General features: G+C 44.0%; 1 protein-coding gene across 2 annotated transcripts in view; it reads right to left on the minus strand.

Moving 5' to 3' along the window:
* meis1b (Meis homeobox 1 b) overlaps positions 1-14815 on the minus strand; it is a 60429-nt gene that overhangs the window by 24719 nt on the left and 20895 nt on the right. For both annotated transcript variants that reach the window (XM_051125498.1, XM_051125499.1), the window contains exon 8: positions 7766-7911. In XM_051125498.1, coding sequence (XP_050981455.1) covers positions 7766-7911 — 146 coding nt within the window. The remainder of the gene's footprint in view (positions 1-7765; positions 7912-14815) is intronic.

Here is a 14815-nt window from a genome sequence, read left to right on the forward strand (position 1 = left end):
GCTCCATTAAACAATTTATGCACTTACGCATGGTGGTATAAAATAATTGAATTTATCTCCTCTCCAAGCCAGCACACTTAATGATACACTATAGACTATAAAATGCTTGCCCTCATTTTTATTTTTTTCTCTCTTTCGAATACTTTGCTTAAAAAAAAAAATGGAATGGGGAAATGCAAAATAAAGCAGTGCCAGTCTAGGTGTGCCTGATACCAATGCAGTACATGTGTTTTTATATCTGCGTACGTTTTTCAGACACATCGCCAGACAATTATTCTGTTGATGCTCTGTCACTCCTTCACAAACTGAAAAAAAGCCCCATCAAGAGGCCTGAGGGTAGTGCCTTTTCCTCCTGAAGAACTGTTTGTCCCCAGATGAAAAGCACAATGAGCTCAGAGCAGCACGCATGGCTGAGATTACAAGTAGGAGGAACCGAATTGATAAATTAGTTCAGCAAACGTGCAAACTGATTACCGCGTCTTTGCTGCCATATAATCCATCAGGCATACACTGGCGAGCACATGCACACAAACAGAGTGAGCCAAGAGTATCTGGGACAGACTGCTGGAGCTCTGCTCTGTGGGGGAATGCTCTGCAGTGGCTGTAAGTAAAAGGTATTGAGCTGCTGACTGCAGGCGGAAAGATCCCTGAGCACTGACGATTACAGCATAGCTAGGGTAATTCAGCAAAGCCTGGTCTGAATCAACACACATAGTGCCATCTAAAAACACTAGTGGACCTTTACCAGACCATAGCTAAACCCTGGCCAACTGGACATCTCTGACTGAGATGGATTACAGAACAGAACATGTCGGAGTGGCACCCAAACTTTCAGATTGGCTATGCTGTAGAATGTAGACTAGTAGTTGTTTCCACTGTCCCTTATGTCACCTCAGGTTACATCCTCTGCCCTTCCCAGCATGGACAGTTGTGGATCAAGCACCTACCATAATCCCTGATTAACATCCTCCCTAAATGTCCCGTAAGTCCATCCCAATGACAACTGAACTAACACACACTATGGTCACCAACACTGGGTGCTTAGTGGATATCTAAATGGAATGTACCAGACTTCCTCAGTTGGCTTGTGAATTTCTTAGATAGACATACTGCTCAGGAGGCGGTGAATATAGGAGAACCTTGCACCACACCTGAGGTGTTCATGCTGACAGGGCTTTTTAGAGGGATTTACACAAAAACTAGAACTGCAAGACAGACAGCACGTTTTCTTAAATTTAAGGCAATGGCTGGTATGCAGACAGGAGACCATGCAGGCCTAGCATGATCTCACACTAAACAGACGCTAGCTGCTAACTCTTCACAAGTAGCTGATAATGAAATACAATACTGTTATAATATAGCAGGCCAGCGTATAACTTTCTCTAACTGACAACGTAATGAAACTGCCTAAGAGTGCATGTTAACAAGCTGGGAGGATGGAATTCGGTGAGGCCCACCTGTGTGCTTGTGGAAAATGGAGTACGGGAACACTGTCTTCTCTAGTGACGTGGCTGCAACAGTGGCTGGCCCTGTGGGCATTATAAAATTGTCAGGTTCTTGAGAGCAGTGAGGAAGACTGATGGGAGAGTGAGACTGAGGGACAGCTCTCATCTGGACCAGTTATGCTCCAACAGTTCAGAGGTTACATGAAGTAAAACTTAACTGCCTTTCAGGGACACTACAGAGGAAGGGAACCAACTTCACTGCGTAGGGACGCGAGTGGTGTCAATTAAACACGGCTCTTTCTTTGTTCCAAAGCCTCGGTCCGAAGGTACAGTTGATGTTGGGGACGCCGTGGTGGGCTTGGGTAGAAAAAGGTCTACTGATGTGGTGCTCATCAATCAAGGCACAGATGGCTTGTGAAAGGCCATGTCAGCAGTGACAGAGCAGCGTCCAGCCACCTCTCCTTGCACCATGTGGAGTTTACCAATTCGATCCATTCTGTCCATGACACACCAATGCCTTTTACGCTGTCACCCTCGAAGCCTTGCCAATGATGGATATACAGTCTTTTTCCACCCTCTCTCTCTTTTCCTCTCTGGAGGTGAGGGGTGGGGGTGCAAGGGGTTGTCTATCCACAAAGACCAGCCCCAAAGAGTTGCCTGCCCCACATCCCAGGGGCCTGTCAGTGGGGTAATTGATGATGTTTTCATTACAAGATGTGGGAGCAGGGGGGGCGCATCCTGCCTCAATGGGCAGCCACAGCCCTAAGATTGACTCAGCTGCCTCTTCCTTGACACCAACTTTTATAAAAAGCATCAAGTCATTGCTTCCAAATGTCTCACACACACAAATAAACATGTATCCTCTCTCTCAAACAAAAACACCACGGAGACCAAAACAGCTACGACAGCTGATGCAGCGTCCCAGTTGGCTGCAAGAAACATAGTAAAATGGCAAAGACACACAGTTCAGAAGAACATTAGGTACAAAGGGAGGCAAGAAAGAAGCCTTTTTTTTTTAAGATCCACAATGCTTGATCCTCACTGTCTGAAAAATTCCTTGAAGCTATTTCAGTTTCGTGGCGCCTCCAGTACTCACTGCCACTTAGATGAAATTAAGAAATAACCAGCGACCTTAGGCGGCTAAATTCAATTTGCAAATATTAATCTGCATGGACTTTCTGCTCTTGTTAAAAAAAAAATAAAAAAATGAATGAATGTAAAAACAATATACACTCAGAGCTCCAGTTTCTTAGGAGTGACTGGTTGTGGTCATTTGATTTGTGTTCAGGTTTGGAATTGTATGGTAAAGATGAGAGAACATTTGAGAGCCGGGTTTTCTCTACCAGGCCAAATGCGAAATGCCACGCTGAGGTTGCCATGGGTGACCAGTGTGCTGACATCCCAGGGCTTAGGCAATAAACAACCATGGACTAATGGCATCTGAGGCCTGGTTGACCTCTGGCCTCTAATGGCTGGGGTGGCTTTTTTGACAATGCCATTTCAGCGTGGGCCCTTGGCTAACTGTTACCATGCCTAAAGTTTGTTTACAAGGATGTCACTCTTCTTGACAGAAACCTCAGTTGCAATAATGGCATCCGTGTTTTAGGGCAAGACAAAATGGATGCTGTGACGTTATGTAGAAGGGCAATTCTCAGGGTGTTTATGTTTTCAGAGGATCGTTTCATTGTAAAATTTTGACAATTTTTTTTTATGCATTTGCAATGTGTAACTCAAGTTATTATTATTATTTTTTGTTCAGGTGATAACATGATAACAGGCTAGCATGACAACCAGAGGTGGTCAAGGCAGCATATCGTCTGGTCCGAACCCTTGTGATAAGGCCGGTCAGGGCACCCGGTTGCTATGGCGATATGAGTGGCAGGGTCTTACGGTTTGAACAATGTCAACACTCAGCACTCCATTTCACAGACAACTTTTAGGATGGCATCTAACGCTGAGCTCTATGAATAAGACGTCATTTTTTTTCAGGTTCAAAAAAATGTGGATATATTATTATAAATGCTCATATTTTGCTATTCATTACTCATACATTCTTCTGCCCTGCACACGTTCCTAGATTTTGATTAATGTGGGAGAAATTGAAGAGTAAGTTAACTTGACTTAAAAAGTGAATTAAAATGGACATGTAGGAAAATTCACTGCTTTGTGCCAAATGCATAACTCCCAGCCAGTGTTGTTTTAAAGTAAAACCGAGAAGTCCAGCCTCTTGAAAACCCCTCTGTGCTTTCCAAGCACTACTTCTTGAGGAGGTCATATGTTGAACATCTGTAATTTTGCCCAGGAAATCATCAGCAGGCCAACTCAAACCCGACTCTCTCCCCCCCGACTCCAGCCTCCAAACTATGGGGCAACAAATTCAGCCCAACTCCCCAAAGAGGACACAGCCCGTTCCCCCTCCTGCTGGTCCGACCAGCTAAGGGCCCTCTGCACGATTCAGTCCATCGAGTGCAGAAATGAGTTATAGCGTTTTTCACACCTGGTTCTGCTCAAGATGCAGCACAGTTGAGGTTTGGCAAAATGTGCTCCCAGCGAGTACGAGAAAAACAAGAATGTTGCCTCCACCAGAATTGTTACATGTGTGTGAAGAGGGTGCTAAATTGGAGCCTAATTGCATTAAAAGCGATTATGCCTTCCAGTTTCATTTTGAACACAAGCAGCACGTAAAAGTGTGGGGGGGAAACGGGCAATTGCATATTGTGCTGTGGTTTGCTTTTTACGAGCTGTGATGGAGGCTCCCTCCCGTTCTCTGGTTCTGTGTACAAACAGAATGAAGCCCAGAGCCCGGCGTGCCAGCCTAATATTCGGCTGTTCCAGGATCGGTCCTCGCTGCCGCTGCATAGCAACAATCTGAAGCCTGGCTTTCATCTAATTACTCTATCACATAATTTTGCAAATTGCCCTTTCACTGGGGAGCTGAGTGCAAAAACATAAGCACAGCGGGATTTGGGGCAATGGCTTCCATTTATTACTCATTTCTTGTTAAATTAAACAAGAAAATACTGTTTGTGAGATAGAGGGTGAAAATCAGGAGGGAACAAGGAATGGGAAGGAGGGGGGCAAAGAGTCCAATTTCACGGCCACAGGAACAGGAAAGCTGCTCAGTGCACCCAGCATTCCTCTCCAGGATGCCTGGCACAATCACACTATCTTTGTTCAGATAAAATAAAAAAACAAACAACAGTTAAAGCAGGAAAAATAACAGAAGTTTAGGGCCTCTTGTTTTGTTTTTGTTTGTTTTGTTTTTTTTTTTTTTTTTTTACTTCACCACAAAGTTTATTGGAATGTGTTCACGCCGGCTTTACAGCATGCTAAAACACTTGTGAGTGGCAAGTAATTAGCTAGCATCTCTCCCTCTCTTTCTCCATACTATTCTCAGACCTGCATACGCCCGCTTCCACTTGCCTTGCAAGCCGGCTAATAACCGGGGACTGAAAACAACTGATTAAAGAGCAGCTTCAGGGTGTAGTTACCCCATAAGCCTTTACCGTCTCCTCTGTATCTCTCTCCGTTCCACTTATTGTTTTCCTCTCCTCCTCTCTTCCACCGAATGGCTCGTCAGAATAATCTTGTACTGCCACCCACTTCACACTTCCGTCTCGGCACAATGGTTTCGCTGGTTGATTCATGTGACGTGCAAACAGCGCATTCTTGCTGCGGTTGGGCCGTGAACTGCGAGACACATATGTAATCTGTATTTCTCTAAGACAGAAGGCTATCATCTGTGTGTTGTTTGTGCCGCTTACTAATTGCCGCTGTCTTTATCTCCAAGGGCCAGACCTGAGCACTATTCCTTCACACATCCATTCAAAGGAAAAAGGGACATCAGAGGTTCAGCGACTACCTCTTCCATCAGTCCTGTGCTCTCTCACTTTCTCCTACATCTCTGCGGCCCCACTTGAGACTTTCCGACGTCCTTTGAGTAAAAGCCAGTTGGAGACGGAAGGCGAGACGACCGCATTGTCCGTAAGGTCAGTCATCCGTGCCTCACGTGCTGCGTGTTGTTTTGTTCCCCACACAAATGCTGAGCTGTCAGAGTGAAGCATTCGGAGCAGGGAGTGAAATGAGTCTAATTTCCCGAGTTTGCTGTAAGGAGCGCTGTGCAAACCTATTTACGGCAAGAGACTGAAAGGGTTTCCATTTATGTTTCGATCTGACTCTCTGTCTCAGTATTAAAGTCAACTTTCTGTCTGCATCTCAATCCATCTCTCTTTTTCTCTCAGACACTTTAGCAGGAATTCTGATGCCATGTTATTGGTTTCTCCCTATACATATTTTTTCATCTCACGCACTGATCTTTGAGGAACATTTACACTGTCTAAGAGATACACAGCAATGACAAGTCTGGAGATTTTTGGTGACGTGAGCAATAGCGACGGTTGGCGATACATTGCATGGATGCAATTCTGTGACTACCAACGGGAGTAAAGAAACGGATCTGCAGCCTAAAACAGTTGAATACTACCATCAAGTAAGAACGTCTATGAGCAATCACTCTTACTGCAAAAGAGTCCTGTGCACTCACTGTCATGATACTAAACTGTTAGGGGTGGTTTCTTGTTCATTGCTATGTGGTTGTTTGCAAAGGTGTTCTAAGTGGTTGCTAGAGCACTGATAAGTGCTTGCTAGGGTGGAAAAAAATACTACATCTGAGTGCTTAAATGTAATAGCACATCTTTCTTTAACAAGCCACATGATTTAAGATATACAGAGCATGAACGTCAAGTTACATGCCTAAGTTTAAAACTTAAGCTCAGCGGTTTAAGCAATAATAAGAGTAGTATTCTAAACCCTAACCATACATTATAAATGCTAATTTTGCATTTTTACTTTCAAGCTGTCCTAAAAGGGAGGATTTGGCAAAACTTCCTTGTGACAACTTTGTCCCTAAAGTATAGTTAAACACAAACACTTGAGACAGAACAAGCCCTCAATGACACAATACTGTCCACCATATTGGTCAGCCAAGACAAACAGGAAACAAAACTTCCATCAGTCTGTGCTCTTGTGGGTATTCCACACTGTTGTTTGTGTGTACGTATGTGTGTGCGCGCGCGCCTGTGTGAACTGGCAAATGGCTTTCTTTTCACACACCTTTCTCCTGGGGCCGCTAAAGGTGGTAGTTGGTGGGGGTTTGAAAGTGTGTATGTGTGTGTTGGGGGCGTGCTTGGGGCAGGTGAAGTTCTGGGGTGCTCAGACATAGTTCTGTGGCACAGATGTAGGAATGGAGAGGCCGTGGGGGGGGGGAGGTTGAGCGAGCAAGTGGGGGCTTTTGGCACTGATCAAATGGGCTCCCTTTTGACTCCAGTTTGGATAGAAACACATTTCCTTTCAACACCTAAAAATACACGTTGCTGAGCCATAATAGCTACTTCAGTCATAAAGTGTAACACAAATGAGGGAAGGCTTAAGTAATATGTTTATTGAAAATACACCTACGTGAACATTTCACTGTCTTTAATTAAGAGACATTATTATTATGAGTTGTGCAGAGTGTGCATGTGTGTGTATGCAAGAGAGACAGAGACTGGAAGAGGTGTGTTAAGCCTGTGAGAAGGGTAGATATATGGAGATAAGTGGTGTCTTGACAGCACTCCGATTACTTTGTGGTAAATGAAATAGAGGAAGTGAAATCCATCAAAGCAAGAGGAAGAGCCAACCACATCAATGGCCCATGCTGCTCTATCGCTTCTCTATGGCAGGTGTGGACAGCCACAGTATGAGAACTAACCACCAGTAACAAAAACACATTCAGCTAACCAGCTAACTCAGTTCTGATTGTGTAACACTGCAACAAATTTCGGCTTGTAAAGTGTGCTTGTGCTATCTTTTGTTTTGTTTTTTAAATTCCACTTGGTTTGATATTTTCTTATAGAATTAAATGACATCCCTACATGTTAAAATGTAGCTTTATGCCTAAATATTTTTAGGACCACTGTATGTACCCTATCCCTATCTCCAGTCTTTACGGATAATGCCCCGACACGCACTGTACAAAGATTTCCTAAAATTCTCCGCAAATAACAGTAGAATGAATGGAAAACGACAGCTTAATTCTCTATCACCTATCTCCGCTATCTTTAGCTTGAGGCTGTTGTTTTTTTTTTCCTTGGCTTAAACTTAGAGCGTGTGTGGTTAAGGCTAGGCAAGATAAAGTAAATTGTGTGTGTGAGCAAGCATGTGCATAGCATTAGCACTACATTTGACCATTTCAGTGGCTTTGAAGTGCAGCATGCAGTATTGCCTGTAGAAGGCTCAAAGAGAAGCAGAGGAAAAAGGAAAGATCACTGTACAGGACTCACCGTCAAGTGCTGGAAGAGCCATGCCCTCATGATGTTGGTCGCCACTTTGGGGAAGATACCGCGTTTTTTATTCCTCTTCTTCTCCTTGTCGGGGTCGTCATCATCTCCTGTGCTGGGCGACGCCACACTGTTGTCCAACCCGTCACCTGTCAAAACACACAACCACATGGTCAACAAAAACATTTAAGAAGGCCTTGCATAATTTTTTTGTTTTAAGTTTTCCAAAAACTAGGTAACAGGGTGAGTTGACAACAATAGTGCTTCAGTATATCTTTGAAGCGTCACGTCTGAATGCATTCATTTTTAATACTTTTATAAATAACCCCCCTTTCTCATCCCCCACACAACGCTCAGAGAGAGAGAGAGAGAGAGTACAATGGACTTGTAAGGTCGCATTTCCCCCCTGCCTTCCAACACAGTGAGTCACCAAAGAATTGAGAATGACAGAGAGATTTAGTCTTCATTATCCCAGGGAAATATTGATTGAAGCTCGCCCCGGTGTCTTTTTACCTCAGGTGGGGGAGTTACACACTATGAAAAAGAGGAAGGAGGGGGGTGAATATGGCTGCCGCACAAAACGGCAGCTTTTCAAAGAGCTGCATTTTAATAACAATACTGCATGGGTGCTTGCAGCAACCTGTGGGTGCTCGATAAGGCTTTATAATGGGCAGTTCAACATACCAGAGCAGAGGAGATGGCTTACGTCGCCTTTTCAGCTTCGTGTTGCCGGTTTGCTTGCGCACGCTGATTTTATTTTCCGATCCCCAATTATTGTACGCATTCTCCCTCAATGAGAGCCCAAACACAGCACTGAGAAGACTCCTGATAATTGTTATTATGAACCCACGATTCGGATAATAAACCATAAAAGAAACACGAGCGAGGCAAACAACCGCACACTGCGAGGGTTTCAATAGCGGAGGCACAGGAATGGAGAGAGTAACTTATTGATTACGTATAAAGCACTTCCAAAAGCCCCAGTGCTATTCGTACAGAGAGATTATGGTGGGTTAACTCTTTCTCTCGCTGTAGCTTTCAGTCAGCGACATAAGGCACCTGTATCATTGATAATTAATGGAAATGTCTGCAGTAATCCGGTTGGAGATAATTTTTTTTCCCAGCTCCATGCATCAATAGAATAATCAAGGGTCTAAAAGAGTCTTTGCTCCCCATTACCTCAGGCAAAAGAATTCCTGAAAGCATGCCTTGCGGGCACCTGAATTATATACGCCATTAGGAGAGCGAAGGCTTTCTACATTCCATATAAAACACTCCGCCAGCCCTCTCCGCCTAGGAGAGAAGCCCCAGAAAAGACTGAGACTTTTTAAGTGAAGACTTATGTAGATACAATGGCTTTGCCTTTTACACAAGGGCACTTTCCTTCAGTCAGTCACTTACTGAGAAACTGACCAGAGCCAAATCGCCCTCCCCCCAACACACACAGACACGAGAAAAGAAAAATTCTATAAGACGTCAAAGGCGAGTTTTGATTACATCATTAACTGATGCCAAAAACAGCCCTGGCTTAGAGAGCAGTTTGTCTTCCGACTGTTTTTAGGCAAATAGAACTTCCCAGCTCCCATCTGGGAAGGCAGTGGCACCGCTGGTTTGTAATCTAAGACACCATTTTCATTAGAAGCAAATGCTCCAAATCCGGTGTAAAGACTAGTTCGTGTTCAGCAAAGCCTAAAATAATAAACCCAGGGCTTGTCCCATGTGAGTTAGCAAAACAGAAGCAAACACTGGATATCAGGTCAGACGGAGGAAGAAGGAAGGGGGGGGCACGACAAAAGAGTAAAAGAGGGCAGGGGGCGTTTGAGTGATGTCTGAGGTAACTCTGTTGCGTGTGTGCTCTCTTGAGCTTTTGTCTTCCGCCTCTTCTAGCCATTTTGAACTATTTAACCTCCCTTCCCCAATATTTTTCCTTAAAAACTGACCTCTGATGGCCTAGAACTTCAAGGCAAACGAGGGTGAGAGAAACGAAAGCTGTCAATTTTACTGGGATTTCCATTTTTGACGCAATTTGATACCATTTTAACTCAAATCTGGGACTCATTTCACCTCTTTGTTTTGTTTTTTTTTTGTCTTTTTTAGCATTGCAATGTCATTGTAAGCACATGGCTATACAGTTATGTTAATACAGAATATTAAATATTCATATATTTGCAATGAAAACTTGATGACTTTAGGTTGTATTGATGACTTCAGGTTGTAATGATTTTAGCTGTTTTGCTAACTTCTGCCATTTTCCCCATTTCAAAGTCAAACATGCTAAATGAGTTATGAGGAGAGAGCATTTCTGATTGGCTAAAACCCATCTCTCCCCTGACTCGGATGTAGGCTTTCTCAGGACACCTATTTAGGCGTGTCAGGAAGTATGATGTGATTATCGCTGCCAATTGTATTGGTATTTCCATCTTTGATACAATTTAATACCGGTTCACCTTATTCGTCTCGGGCTAATTTTGCATCTATTTTAGCACCGGAGTGTAGGCACAGGCTTATGGCAGTGTCTATACAGCACCGTTGTGTCAAAATGTCAGCCCGTTGCCGAGCTTCTGCACTCGTCCCGCGCCAAATAAAGACGAATGATGGCGGCGAGACTGAAAAGGTGGAAATAATCATAAAAATGATGCTAGTCCATAAACAAGCTCACAGCCTCATTAGTCCAGCAGCAGGCTCCACTGGCAGATTTATGCGCCTTTTCGCTGATGCCATGAGGAAATGCCACGGGCGAACTTTGGCCAACTGCTAATGGGTTATGACAGCGTCTTAGCAACTACTGCAGGGAGGGGGGACGCTCGGTCCGGTTCGCCACTGACAGAGAGGAAAATGTCATCTCATCTGGCCATGTGTGGTAGAGTCTATGCAGCAATTAGAGAGCAGGCCAGTGACTGGAGCAGGCCAGAGGCTGAGGAGGATGCCCCGCGGCTAACCAGGGAGAGAATTTTTTATGACCCCCTCGTACACGCGCACACACACATCCACGCGTGAGATCAGCCTGTGACGCTCTAGCTGCCTGGCTGCTGCTGCTAAAATCAGGTTAGCTTCCCAACATGCCTTTGTCAGCCAGCTCTTCTGATTGGCTCATCCGCTCCATCTCCATACCTGTCTCCTGCTCTCTCTATCTCTGCCACTCTCTCTTACTTACTCAAGGCGCTTTCTGACATTATCAGAAAAATGTGGGCTAATCTGTTATGATCTGATTACTCAAAAAGGACACTACCTGTTCCTCTCGCCTTGTGCGTCCAAAACTCCAAAGTGTCAGCCATTTTTCTGCTGCTTTGCAAATTAGCGGAGTGGCACTTCCGATCCATCGAGCACATTTACATGTCACTATGTCAAACGCTCATTTACAAGACGTTGATGTGTTCATGACGTTGATGTTTTTGAGATGGAGATCTACCACCTCTGCTATAAAGAACAGTTTAGGCTGGTTGGTTAGGTTTACATGGTGGCACCTATAGATAGTAGAACTTGCTGGTAAAGGTGATGTATGCAATATATGTGCCATTAGTGGCACCAAACTGGATTACAAAAACAACATCATTGGATAAACTAACAATTTGAGTTTGGCGGATGGGCTACCTGTTTGTCCAAGCAATGGAAAACAGGAATGTAATTTTTGCCTTTTTGCAATTGCACAAATCAATACAGAAATATCCTATAATACTGTTGAACAACAACAGATTTATCAGCCATGATGATTACATGTATTCAAAAGCACGTTATACGTGACTGAACCTCAAAGCACTTGCAGAGATGGAGTTTGTGTGGAGCAGCATTTACTCACAAACACGCAGTGCATCAGATTATATATATTGATATAATTACAATGTCTTTGCGATTTAATAATTGTGCAAAACCATATCACATTCTCAGGTATTGTTAGAAATGAATAAAAAAGAAGTTACTGGCCAACTGGTGAGTAGCACTCATACTCACCAACGCTGATTTTTACTTGCACTTGGCGAGTGTTAATTTTAGGCTCTGGTTATAAGTCAGGCTGTCATAGCTCATGCAGTACAGAAGAAGCTTGCCCAATTTTAAGAAGTGTTTTGACAAAATTTTATTGGCCATGGACTGATGGATGGGGCCAGGCTGTGGAAACAGATTGGCTTTTGCTTTACACCACATTTGGTCCATGGATGATTTCTAGAGCACCTCTGGCCTCTCCCTGTGGAGGGAGTCAGGCGACCTGTGCTGCTCTCTCACTCTCCCTTAGCATTCTCATATGACTGTACTACGGCTTTCCTGGTCCTGCAAAACCTCAGCCTTAAGGGCCCGCCATCCGCCTTCTTTTCACTATGCACACATTCACACACGTTCACACACTCTTCATTCTAACACACACACACATACAGAGTTGCATATAAAGAGAGTGGGCGAATGGGAAGAGGGGAGGGTCGGGGAAGAAAAGATAAAGCCGGGTTCATTGTATTCAGGCCATTCACATGGTTAGAATGGACCAGGCAGCGGGGGTTCCCTTTGCATGGGTCACAAGCGCCTCCCACCTCAAAAATATTCCGAACATGCAGGAATTCCTGCGGTATGATTCCCAACAAGAGACACTCAGATTAGCGGGGAGCTTGCCGTGCACGCTTGCCCCACCATACATTTTCTGTTCCTAAAATACATACAAACATTAGCAGCGGTCTGCTGACTGCAATCAGTTCCTCTTCTAGCAAAATGGCCTGAGCTCTTCTAGTTTCTGACTTGGAAGGATAAATATAAAGGAAAGCAGAGGGTTTAATGAGATGCGACATGGTGGCAGTGTGGCAGATCTTTAGTTATGTTGCCTTTTGATCGCTTGCGTCTTGTGATACTTCCACGCACAGCTGTGCATATTTGTGTATTTATGCTGAACTTGCTAAGATAAATACTTTTTCATGTTATAATTACGTCGAAAAAAAAAATAGCTCTGTAAATACTAATCTGCGGAGAGTCATAATTAAAATCCGTAATTACCCAGGATTCATTTTAAATAATGACAGTAAATAATGACAGTTTTAAATAACTGCCGGCATCTTAAATAATGACAGTGCTCTTTTCCCTTTTTTTCTTGCACATATGATGACAATGACAGATCTGTAATTCATAATTTGGAGAGAAAAAAGAGCGTAATTACAAGTCTTTCAGCCGTACCTCGTGCGTCTCTGTCATCGCCTCGCAGCGGGGCTAACGGAGAGGGTAATAAGTGCATAATGTGCCTCATATTCAGTGTTATAATGCCTCTAATTAAACAGAGTCGCCCGCGTGAGTCCTAGCTGAGAGCTCCTCATGCATATTCCCAGGTCTCTGGGATCAGGCCGCTGACATACCCACAGGTGATGGCAAAAATGTCATTGCAAATGTTACGGCTCTCTTTCGTCCGTGTCTGTGTAGGGGTCACTTCCACTGAAGCCCCCGACACGTTGGAAAGCGTACTGAGGCCCAGGGGCACAAACACAGCATTAAACTGAGGTCTCTCTCACTCTCTCCCCTTTCCCTCCCCTCCTCCTCTTTTCATTCTTCCTCCGGTCCGTGTGTCGAGGGGGGAAAACGGTCAAATGAAAGTGTAGGGCCCTGAGTTTACCCTTTCATGTCAAGCACTTTTACTGTGTAACTATTGATTTTTCTCCTTTGTAATTTTTTTTTTAATCTGAAGATATAAGGCGGGCAGAAAAGGCAGGCTGGTGAGGTTCAAACGGGAACACTTTAAGAGTCCTCTGATTCCACTGAGGCAGCACACACACACACACACACTCACAAAGAGTATACATACTCTATTCTCCCTCTCTCTCCCTCGCCCTCTCTCTCTCTCTCAGACAGCTTTTGACACCTTCTCCAGGGCCAGCTTTGTTCGATATCCAGGCAGACCGGATGGCTGAGAGGAAAGTGTTTTTTAAAAAAGGAACATGGCTCGCAACAAAAGCTAAGAGCCTTCGCTGGCTCGCAACAACAGCACTACTGCAGCAATCTGCCCGGAATTCGACTCATCTGAACGCTTTTAAACCTCTCATCATCTACTCTAGGTGAATCTGAAACAATACACACACACAGCCAAATAAAGACGTGACACTCATCATCTGACGCTGAAATAAGAATTCAATTGAGCGTAGCAACTTTTCAATATTGGTAACAGACAGGGGCCTGGAGACAAAATGTTTTGTATTGTTCCTTTGTGTTTTTTGGTATATTTTGGTAATGAGCGAAACAGAACCAGAGCCGTGTGGTTAACTGCGGCAGTCTTCATTATTGGCTTCTGGCAGATAATTTTCCACATGGCAGCTATCTAAATGACACAGGCTGAGATAAGTGCTCTAATGCACAGGGATTTTCCCCAACTACAGCGTATCGCCATCCATTGGGCTGTAGTACAGTAGATAATGTGAGGGTATTTCACTTCTAATAATAGCCTGCTTGGCTTCCCCTGCGTTTGTTAAATGTAGTTAACATTGAGAGTGAATTGTATGGCAGAATTACACACAATGAGCCCCGCTTGTAAAGAAGGGCGGCACTGTTATTACTGAAAAGACGGAGGGAAAAAAATTAAGTCATCCAAGTGAACTGTAACATCAAATGGCTTTTCTATCTTTGATAGGCTGCTCTTCATTCGGATGATGTCTAAACATACCGCAGTTTAACGAAGACCTCCGCTTCACCCAAAGAGTTTATAAAAGCTGGAGAAACCTAGCAGTTAGCACTGCTATTCATCTCAGTTGCATCTGCTTGCCTAGGATTTTTCAAGGCGGTTAACTAAGACATAAACGCCTTGTGACTAATCATTTCAAAGCCGCAGGAAAATTACATCCTAACATGCTGAAAACAGACTGACTACACGACTACACTTTCAAGCATTTTGCTTCTGACTTTTCTATAGCTGTGCCGTCAACATCCATTTTACACTTTTAAGAGACAAAAACCTCGTATTTAAATACAGAAATGTCTGCATCAGTCAGAATACAAATCCTGTTTTGATCGGCTCTCAGTAGAGAAATGGTGTAGTTACAGCATTCTACAAGCAGGGGTTAATACACTCATGCTGACAGCCAAACCTTGACCCCTTGG

This window comes from Labeo rohita, chromosome 13 (assembly GCF_022985175.1).
Source record: "Labeo rohita strain BAU-BD-2019 chromosome 13, IGBB_LRoh.1.0, whole genome shotgun sequence".
Taxonomy (NCBI): Eukaryota; Metazoa; Chordata; class Actinopteri; order Cypriniformes; family Cyprinidae; genus Labeo; species Labeo rohita.